This window comes from Nicotiana attenuata, chromosome 5 (assembly GCF_001879085.1).
Source record: "Nicotiana attenuata strain UT chromosome 5, NIATTr2, whole genome shotgun sequence".
NCBI classification, from domain to species: domain Eukaryota; kingdom Viridiplantae; phylum Streptophyta; class Magnoliopsida; order Solanales; family Solanaceae; genus Nicotiana; species Nicotiana attenuata.
In genome coordinates this window covers 13,049,970-13,061,754 of record NC_031993.1, presented here as the reverse complement: position 1 = coordinate 13,061,754, position 11,785 = coordinate 13,049,970, and the positions used below count along the sequence as shown (strand labels likewise).

General features: G+C 38.2%; 1 protein-coding gene across 1 annotated transcript; it reads right to left on the bottom strand.

Annotated features, from left to right (window-relative positions):
- Positions 9,509–10,234, bottom strand: LOC109225978. The gene has a single exon (XM_019390782.1). It carries the CDS (start codon positions 10,232–10,234, stop codon positions 9,509–9,511), a length of 726 nt encoding a protein of 241 aa, XP_019246327.1.

Here is an 11,785-nt window from a genome sequence, read left to right as displayed (position 1 = left end):
TCAAAATAGTGCAGCGATGTGAAATGCGGGGTTTCATGCCCTCAAGACAAGATTTACAATCATTACATACCTCAAACCGGTCAAATCCCTACTCCGCGACGCTCTTGCCTCTGGAATCGGCCTCCAAACGTCCCGAATCCAACCAAAAGCAATACAACGCAATCAATATAGGCCAAGGAACCAATTTCATACGAAAAGCTAACAATTTAGACCAAAATCCCGAAATTCACCCAAACTCGACCCCCGGGCTCATGTCTAGGAACCCGACAAAAATCATAAAACTAGAAACTCCTTTCACTCACGAGTCTATACATACCAAATTCATCAAAATTCGACAACAAATGGTCCCTCAAATCCCCAATTCAAACTCTCCAATTTCCAAGCCCTAACCCCTCAATTTCATCCCTAATTTCTACTAATTACATGCTTAAACAACTGAAAATTACCATAATCACGAGTATTGAGCTCAAGAAACTTACCTCAATGTAAACCCCCTTGATTCCGTCTTCAAAACCCTCCAAAAAGCTTCAAGTCCGAACAAGAATGGTGGAAAATAACCCAAATTTCACGAAGTCTCCAATTTATAGGTTCTGCCCAGCAAAACCGCATTTGCGGTCCCATTTCCACATCTGCAAAAACCTCTCCGCTTCTGCGGAATTTCATTAAAGGACCACTTCCGCTTCTGTGATTGCCTGACCGCATCTACGGTTATCGCAGATGCGTGGACCAAGTCGCACCTGCGATCCCAGTTGCGCATCTGCGCTTCATACCCACTTCTGTAGACCTCGCGCCTGCGGTTCCCACTCTGCAGGTTCAGTTAAGACAGAATTAGTAGCTTCAGTTGCATTACCGAATCTCCAAACTCTCCGATAACCATCCGAAATCATCCCGAGGCCCTCGGGACCTCAACTAAAAATACCAACAAGTCACATATCAACATACAAACTTAGTCGTACCTTCGGAACACTCAAAACAACTTCAAAACACCAAATCACCCTCGGATTCAAGCCTAAGAACTTCTAAACTTCTGAATTTTGCAAACGATGCCAAAACCTATCAAACCTTGTCCGAATGACCTGAAATTTTGCACACACATCAAAAATGACACTACGGACCTACTCCAACTTCTGGAATTCCATTCCAACCCCGATATCAAAATTTCAACTGCCGACCGAGAATCGCCAAATTTCCAATTTCGCCAATTCAAGCTTAATTCTACCACGGACCTCAAAATCACATTCCGGATTATCCCAAGTCCAAAATCACCGAATGGAGCTAACCGAACCATCAGAGTTCACATCCGAGACCGTTCACGCATAAGTCAAGATCCAGTTGACTTTTCCAACTTAAACTTCTAAATAGGAGACTAAATGTCTCATTTCACACCAAAACCACTCCGGACCCTAACCAACCAACACGATACCATAAAATACAGCTGAGGAACACATAAAGAAGCAGAAATAGGAGAAACGGGGATACCATTCACAAAACGACCGGCCGGCGTTACAGATATTGTATAGGGCTGAGTGTTGGCCAGTCAAGATCGCTCTTGTCCAGAAGATGAAGGTAGTAGAGATGAGGATGTTGAGATGGATGTGCGGTCACACCAGGTTAGATAGGATCAGAAATAAGGTTATTCGCGACAAGGTAAGTGTGGCCCCTATTGAGGATAAGATACGGGAAGTGCGACTTATGTGGTTTCGTCATGTAAGGAGGAGGAGCACAGACGCCTTGGTGACGAGGTGTGAGAGGTTGACATTGGAGGGCCTACGAAGAGGTAGAGGTAGGCCAAAAAAGAGGTAGGGAGAGGTGATTAGGCAATACATGGTGCAGCTTCATATGATCGAGGACATGGCCCTTGATACGAAGGTATGGGGGTCGAGGATTAGGGTAGTAGAGTAGGTAGTCTAGAATATTCATAACAATAGTATTGGAATGCAGTCTTGCTTTCTGTTGGTAGTAGATTTTTATGACTAACTGTTGTTTCTTTCATTGTTGATCACATTACTGTCTTGTTGTTTTTATTCTGTTTTAATATGGCTTTTTGGTACTGTCCCTCCTTGTCTATATTTTCATTAATGTGGTGCTTATGCTTTCCTAAGTCGGTGTCTATTGAAAACAACCTACTATCCTTACAAGGTAGGGGTAAGGTATGCGTACATACTACTTTCCCCAGACCCCACGGTGTGGGATAATAATGGGTATGTTGTTGTTGTTTTACATGGTTCCTTTATTGTTGTGTACTCACACCCTTGATTGTAAAAATTTCTAAATTGAGTTATTGAATAGTTATTGTTGATTTAAATTATTGTACGGGGGTCGGGTTCCACGCCACAACAGGTGAAATAAGGGAGAATTGATATGGTGAAATAAGGGAGGAAATTTACATTGTGATATAGATATTGTACGGGGGATCGGGTTGCACGCCGCAACAAGTGAAATAAGGGTGGATTGATATGGTGAAATAAAGGTGAATTATGACATTGGCTCTGATGATATGGTGGATCGGGCTGCGCGCCGCAACATATATTTGCTCATTTTTATTGATATTTACGTGTTGGAATAAAGGTGGATAGTGTTGTACGGTGGAATCGGGTAGCGCACCGCAATAGTTTATGAGATTTGTATTCCTTGTTGTATTGTGTTGGCTTGGGTTCTTTTGTACGAGACTCTGAGGATTGGTATTTCCGATTTTCACTGGTTTTCGAGGATTGAGTTGTTTTCATTGATTTATTACCTTGCCGTCATTTCCTGATACTATTATTTTGGTGAATTATTTTCAAGATGAATTTACTCTGCTGAGTCATTATCCCATATCCTGTTGAGTCGTTCGTAACATAAGGGTTTTAAATAAAATAATTAATAACATGCTTACCTTATCTGACTCTTAAGTTAAAACCCATCGTTTCATTCGGTACCTTACTATTTTTAATAGTCGTCATATTTCACTTTAATCGATTTCTCAACTTAATCTCCTTACGCTATCACATGCTTCTACTTTACTTGAAAAGAAATTGCTATTATGTTTTAAATTATTAAACTTTATATTCAATCATAAGGACATGTATGATGGGGCTAAGACTCGGGTTAGGACAGTAGGAGGCGACTCCGAGCATTTTCCGATTGTGATGGGGTTACACCACGGCTCTGCGCTCAGTCCGTTCTTATTCGCCCTGATGATGGACGCGTTAACACACCATATTCAAGGGGAGGTGCCATGGTGCATGCTATTCACCGATGACATAGTTCTGATTGATGAGTCGCGAGCTGGTGTCAACGAGAGGCTGGAGGTTTGGCGACAGACCTTTGAGTCTAAGGGTTTCAAGCTGAGCAGGACGAAGACGGAATACATGGAGTGTAAGTTTAGCGCTGAGCCGGGGCAAGTGGGCGTAGATGTGAGGCTTGAATCACAGGTCATCCCAAGTAGAGGTAGCTTCAAGTACTTGGGGTCGGTTATCTATGGGGGATGGGAGATCGACGAGGATGTCACACACCGTATTGGGGTAGGATGGATGAAGTGGAGGCTAGCATCTGGAGTCATATGTGACAAGAGAGTGCCACCATTACTCAAAGGTAAGTTCTATAAAGCGGTGGTTAGACCGGCCATGATGTATGGGGCTGAGTGTTGTCCTGTTAAGAACTTACATATCCAGAAGATGAAAGTACCAGAAATGAGGATGTTGAGGTGGATGTGCGGGAACACTAGGATGGATAAGATTAGGAATGTTGATATTCGGGAGAAGGTGCTCGTGGCTCCCATTGATGACAAGATGCGGGAAGCGAGGCTCAGATGGTTCGGGCATGTTCAGAGGAGAAGCCCAGATGCTCCGGTAAGAAGGTGCGAGCGGCTGGTCATGGAGGGCACAAGAAGAGGTAGAGGGCGGCCTAAGAAGTATTGGGGAGATGTGATCGGGCAGGATATGGCGAGGCTTTAGATTTATGAGGATATGACACTTGATAGGAAGATGTGGAGGTCGAGTATTAGGGTTATAGGTTAGGAGGTAGTTGAGTCTTGCCTTCGTATCTTTGTGAGACTGGTCTGGTAGGTTTTTATTTATTTCTTATTTTATTTACTATTTCGCTTTTCAGTGCAGGACATATTTACTAGCTATCGCTTATGCTTTGCATCTTTCTTCTGGATTTCATGTTGTTCCTATTCTTCATATGATTTCTGTAGTGATACTAATATTGTCTCATTTTGTCTTTTTCTTTTCTTGAGCCGAGGGTCTTTCGGAAACAGCCTCTCTACTCCTTCGGGGTAGGGGCAAGGTCTGCGTACACATTACTCTCCCCAGAGCCCACTAGTGGGATTTTACTGGGTTGTTGTTATTGTTGTATATTCAATCATAAGCTTACCCGATGCTTTAATTTATTTGAAATGTTATTTTCTTCATCCAAATATTTCTAAAATAAACTCATTTTTCATTGATTTCCTATTTGGTTCAGAAATTGAAATTTTACTTTATTATATATGAATAGGTTCCTCGAATATCATTTATCTGCATTTGACACGGATACTATGTACTGGTAGCACGAGGGTTTTGCCGTGAAAGAGTTTTGAAAAAACGTGGGCACAAGATGCCATGTGTGTAAAGTTTGGAAATTTGACTTATGATTTGAGATTTACGAGAAGTGATACTCGGGGTAATTCTTGTTGAAATTTGGCCATTTGGAATGATTTGATTGATTGAGTGGTCATCGATTTTCCCTTACTTGGACCCATTCATATTTCATTTATACCCGACTATGTTGTTGCTTAATTACTTGGTTGATCTCGTTGCCATCCATGTTTCCCTTATCTTCACTGTTGATGGTAATTTGAAATCCTTCTGTTATTGGCCTTATATTGATGTTCTTCCTTGTTAGCTTCATGTATTATCTTGCACAAGTTTACATTCTGGTAAGTGTCTTGACATGGTATCGTCACTACCCTACTGAGGTTAGGTTTGATACTTACTGGGTACCGCTGTGGTGTACTCATGCTACGCTTCTGCACATTTTTGTGCAGATTCAGGTACTTATGATTGAATTGGTTGAAGAATTATGTATGTGCTACTGGAGACTTCAAGGTATACTTGTTCGACGTTTGCGGGCCCCGAAATCGCCTTTTGTTGTATTTATTTTCATTATCTCCTATTATTCCAGAACACAGATGTACTCCTTATTTATAGTTACTCTTAGAAAGGCTTGTGATTTGTCTACCGATTTTAGAAATTTGTGATTGAAGTTGGTTTGACTATGTCGCAAAGGAAATTATTTAATGTATTGCAGTTAAGTTAGTTAAATTCCATTAGTGATCAGTATGTGTTAGGCTTACCTAGTTTTATACAGTAGGTGCCATCACGACTTCGGAGGGATTTTAGGTCGTGACAGTAATAGATGAGATATTTTGATGAAATATTTACATTATATCCACAATATAATTTCAGTTAATAATAATTTATTTTATTTAAGGAATATTAAAATTATATAATCTTTTATAATATAATATATTATAAATATATTAAATGGATATTTTGCTGAAAAAATAAAACTGAAATAAAATATTGAAAATAAATAACAGAAATCCCCTTTGTATAAATATACTTTTGAGGTATAATTTCTTCTTTTTTTTGTTTAAATGCTTAAACTTTATTTAACCAAGAAATAATATTTACATCCGCTAGTTCTTTTTTTGACTCTAGAACTAGATTCTATCTATTACATTTCTGAACACTCTCAGCTATCACTTTCTGTTTACACATTTATCCTTCAATTACTATACTCATTCTATACTATACTTGGATAATTCTTCAGTCTTGCTAGTTCTTTTTGTCATTTCCTTTCATTCTGTCGAGCCATGTGCAGTTCCAGCACTATGTCTTTAATTTTCTGCCTGGCTTCTACTGCTTTTCCTTGGAATCTTCTGCTGTTTCTCTCTATCCAAACGTGATACACCATGGCTGTGAATAAGAATACTAGTATTTCTCCACAGGTTCTGCTTGGATTTCTACTTGTCAGCCATTTAATTTCATCATCCCACGTACCAATCTGATGTTTTTCATTCAACCAATTAACCAGTGTATACCATATTGTTTTGGCATATTTGCATCCAAACCATATGTGCTCCATTGATTCTTCCTCATTTGTATCACATAATACACATTCATTGTCAACTATATTGCCCCATCTTCTTAGCATGTCCACTGTGGCTAGTTTCCTGTGAACTGCTAACCAAAGTATGAATCTATGCTTTGGTATTGCTTTCGATCCTGCTGTAATCTTCTTCCACCAAACCTTCTGGAACTGAGGTCTCATTGCAATATATAGCTTTTTAATGCTAAACTTACCATTACTTTGGTATTGCTCCAGCTCATTTCTTGAGTGTTTTTCCAGAAACCATTGCCTAGTATCAAAGATTTTTTTCACTATCCAACATGCTTGTTTAGGAGTATCCATTACCATCACATCTTTCTCTTTAACATAATAACTACGGACCCATTGAATCCATAGTGTATCTTCCTTTGCACTAACGGCCCATAACAATTTGCACAATGCAGCTTTGTTCCATGCATAGATGTCCAGAATATTTAATCCCCCTGCTGACAATGGCATACATATTGTGTCCCATGCTACCAATGCTCTCCTTGAAATATCACTTTTCCCTGTCCACAGAAAGGTTCTACATACAGTAACAATCATCTTGAGTATCCTCTTTGGCAACAGAAACACTTGTGTCCAGTACGTTTGCATCTCAAATATCACACTCTTCAGTAATTGGAGCCTTCCACTATATGATAAGCACTTTGTTGTCCAGCAGTTTATCCTTGCTGTTATCTTTTCGATCAAGGGCATACACTGCTGCACTGACAGCTTTTTTGAGGAAAGTGGGACACCAAGATATCGAAATGGTAATTCTCCTAAAGTAAACTGCATCTCATTCAGTATCCTCTCCTTGAATTCCTTTGTAACACCTGCAATGTATAGGGAACTTTTCTCTAGATTGGCCTTCAAACCTGATACCTCTGAGAAGTGGTTGAAACTTTTCGGCATCAATTTGATAGACACCTCATCTGCTCTTGAACAAAGAATTAAATCATCTTCAAAACAAATGTGAGTAATATTATTCCTGGAACACCTTGGATAATGATTAAAGTCTGGATTGTCTTTTAACTTCTTTAGAGCTATGTTCAGATACTCCATCACAAGCACAAAAAGGTAAGGAGACATTGGGTCTCCTTGCCTTAGCCCTTTCTTCCCTTGGAATCTGTTTGTTAACCCTCTATTTAGGATCAAAGAGTAACTAACAGTAGTTACACATACCATAATCAGCTCCACAAACTTCACAGGCATACCATACTCTATCAATATCATTCTAAGGAAAGGCCATTCAACTAAGTCATAGGCTTTTCTGATATCTATCTTGATACAGCATCTTGGTGACACTCCCTTCTTATTGTACCCTTTTACCATCTCATGTGCTATGATGACATTGTCCAGTATGTTCCTTCCTTCGATAAAAGCTGACTGTGATTCTCCTACAATTGAGTCTACCACCAATTTCAGTTTTGTTGTGATGATTCTTGATATGATCTTGTATATAGTTGTGCAGCATGCAATAGGTCTAAACTCTTTGACTGAATTTGGACTGGCTACCTTTGGGATCAGTGTTAATGTTGTACAGTTAACACTCTTCAATAGCTTCCCATTGCTAAATAATTCTAGTACTGTTGTTCTCACCTTATCCCCAATTGTAGACCAATATTCCTTAAAAAATTCTGTAGTAAAACCATCTATCCCTGGTGCTTTGTCATTTGGTGACTCCTTCACTGCTTTATCAACATCTTCTCTTGTTATTTTACAATTCAGCATCTTCTGTTGCTCCTTTGTGAGACAGTGTCCATTCCTAGCTATGTCCAGGTCAATGCATGGTAGTTCAGTTGCTGCACAGCCCAGTAAGTTCTGAAAGAAGCTTTTGAACTCATCTTCAATCTGCTTTGGCTCTGTTACTCTTTCTCCCTGCTCATTACAAATGGAAGCAATTCTTTTTCTAGCCTGTCTGTTCTTTAGCTGAGCATGAAAGAATTTGGAGTTTCTGTCACCTGCTTTTATCCATACTGCTCTAGATTTTTGTCTTAACACTTGTTCATGTATTCCTTCCCATTTCTCTGCTTGCATTATCATTTCCTTTTCCCGTTCAATTAGCTGCTGATTCAGTGGATCATTATCAATCTGTTTTTGGATATTCTGCAACTCCATTCTGATTTTCTACACCTTCTTTTCTAATGAGTTCATCTCTTTATTCATCGGCCTTGCTCTGTCCTGTATTCTTTGTAGTTTGGTCCATATGGAATGCATAGTATGCCCTTCAATTCTTTGGTTCTATATTTCTTGCACACTCTCTTGAAATTCCTTTTGGTATAGCAGTACATTATAAAGTCTAAAAGGTTTTTTCAAGTAACTTCTTACCACCTCAGTATTTATTTCAATAGGAGAGTGGTCTGGAACACCTGGTACCTCATAAACTGCTTCTAAACTATTATATTTAGTAAACCAAGATGCATTTCCAAACACCTAGTCAATGTTACTGTATATTCTTTCTCCAGCATCTCTTTTGTTGCACCACGACCACTGACACCCTTTTCTATTCAATTGCCCCACTCCAATATCCTTTATACAATTCTGAAAATCTACTATCTCATTTTGATGAATAGGCTGACCATTTATTCTATCATTGACAGATAGAACACTGTTAAAGTCTCCTATCACCAACCAAGACTCATGCATTGTTCTATAAATCATCCTTAGTTGATCCCATAACTCCTTCCTTTCATGTAACTTGTTCTTGCCATACACAAATGTAATACAGCATTCAAATTGGGATCCCTTGTCCTTCACTTGACAATGGATCACTTGAGTAGTGACTATCAGGATGTTGACTAGCACCTTAGCATCTTTCCAGAATACCCAAAGTCTACCAATAGGATTTATCTTTTCATCTGAAAATATCTGCCAGTCCTTTCCAAATTTTCTTTTAACTTTACTAACACTCCTAGGCTTAATCTTTGTCTCAATGCAGCCTAGTAGAGTAATTTTATTTTTCAGCAGATAGGCCTTGAGTTCTCTCTGCTTATAGGGCTTATTCAGCCCTCTTATATTCCATGCACTTATTATCATAGGGGATTTTCCTCATTGAGGTCAATCCCTTCAGCCCTTCTTACAGTGCTGCTAGGCTCTTGTATTCTCAATGTACTGTATCTGTTAGTCATTAACAGCTTTTCTATCTCATGACCATTCAGTACTTTTTTGTTGCTTACCTTCATCTTTTGCTTTCCTTTAGATCTTTGTTGTGGCTGAAAAATTTCCTCTTGAGTTTCACTGTTCTGATTTTCTTGTTGTTCCTTCCCCTGATCATTCATCTCCTTATCCTGTGGTATTGCTTTTTCCTGCACCTTTTGTTCCTGCACCTTTGATGTTCCTCCTTGTTCCACTGTGGCTTTTACTTTCCATTGCATCTTCTTTTGTTGCTTCATTCCAGCTTGTCTATTCTGTTTCTCCTCTCTTGTTTCTCACTTGGGGCTTTTTCACAATTGACTTCATGTTTGCCTATTTGGAAGCAAGCATCACAGAAATCTGGTTTCCATTCATACTCTAGTTCTTGTTCCCTGTATATACCCTCTTCCTCGTCAATTACCAATACATTTGGCAACTCCTGTGATATATCCATTTCAATCAACATCCTAGCATAAGAAATTCTTTCACCTTCTTCAGTTAACCTATCAGAGCATATAGGTTTCCCAATACAGCTCGCTATTCGACCTAAATTTTCCTTTGTCCAATACTCTACTGGCAGCCCTGGGAACATCACCCAAATTGGAATGTTCCTAGTTTTCTCCTTACTCATTTGGAATTTAGGTTCCCATTGCTTCAATATCATTGGCCGATTATTAAACGTATATGGCCCTTTCTGTATAACTAACTTCTTATCCTCTTCCGATTCAAATTTGAAAACAAAATATCCATCATCATGAAGAAAAACTTGTGGAGTTGCTACAAAGTTCCACACACCATATACAAACTTAAGCATGTCTTTAAACGATGGATTTCCTCCCAATACATACCCAATTAGCGATGCCTGCCATTTTTGAATTTGCTCCTTGACTTCAATTTGATTCAGTCTAACCATCTTCACTCCATCCTTGATAATTGGGGGTAATACTCCAATTGCATCCCCTGTCGTTGAGATCTGTTTCATTTAACCACTTCAGCTAGGTTTATCTCTGTTCCCTCAGAATTTGGCTTCTGATTTGAGAACATAAGTTTCCTAGCTGCTTTCGCAATTTCCGTCTCATTTGGTGCAGTATCTGCAGGAGTCTTCGCTATCGGAGCTGCTTGTGCTTGAATTGCCACCGGTTCCTCCGATTTCTTCCTCTCTTGTCCATGCATAACAGTTGGTGCACTCCCCATGCCTTTCATCCAATGGAATAGTTGCGCTGAGTGTAGAGCTTGGGGAATCCCCGTTTCTAGTGTAACTAGTCTGGTATCTTCATCGTCTGCCTTATCTTCCTCGTCTACTTTCGATTCCTTAACTATGGAGTTCTTCTTCCTCTGTCTTGCCATCTCCACCAGTGCAAGTTAGCAGACCTTGCTTAACGTGCGCCGAGAGAGACTTTATTCTTAATTATTCTAATTTCTCGAGGTATAATTTCATTGTAAAACATACTCAATTGTGTGTATTTAACATCGTATACATAAGGTATGTTTTTAATTCAAATGTTGTTATGTACATTATAGGTATGAAGTATATATAAATGTTTATATTTAATATGTTATATTTTAAAACAAACATGTTGTATTAAATATTTGGGAAAATCTGCTATATAGATGAGCAATGACAACATAATAGAAAGAAATTTTATACTTGAATACTTGGTCGTGTGGCAGGTGATAATACTCTATATAATACACCAAATTGTATATTATTGAAGAATAAAAAGTACGAGGAGAAAGAAATATTTGGTTTAACTCTTGTGATGGTAATTTCTTAGAAGAGTGAGATTTGCTGAAGATTGTGAGAAAGCAACAATCGTATTTGAATATCATTTTCGAAAAAGTAAAGTTTAATTGATAAGTGATGGGAAGAACTTCTACTGAAATAAGGGAATACATGAAATTTCTCCCAATGAGAGAAGAGCGATTATTTATTATGAGAGAGAAAGAGAAATTAAGTTATCAAGAATTTAAACACAATCCATTGTTTTTAAGAAGAGTTAGGAAATAACTAAGTTATTAAATACTATTTACTTCCTCCGTTCACTTTTACTTGGCACGTTTTGACTTTTTACACCCCTTAAGAAATAATAAATGAAGTGCATAATTTACCATGATACCCATATTAATTTATGCATATTTTATTGAATTTGAGAAAATAATTTGAAATGAGTAATAAATATTGTGGGTATAACAGGAAAAAAAATTATCTTTCTCTTGATATGCGTAAAGTGACAATAAAAATGAAAATCTATTTTTAATATACATGCCAAGTAAAAGTGAACGGGGGAGTATTTATATGTGCTACATTTGTAATAAAGTGTGCTATTATTGGAATAATCCAAATATGGTAATATTAGTATAAATACTATTTTATAAGAGCCCTACAGTGTAAAAATCTCAGGAAGGGGAATATATGTAAGCGGAGATTTGAATTTACATTAAATTTTTATGCTGTTTAAGTGGTCTAAATCTCACAAGATCAGTTTAAATTTATTCATTCTAACGTGCCTGCTTTGTTATTACTTGCATTAAT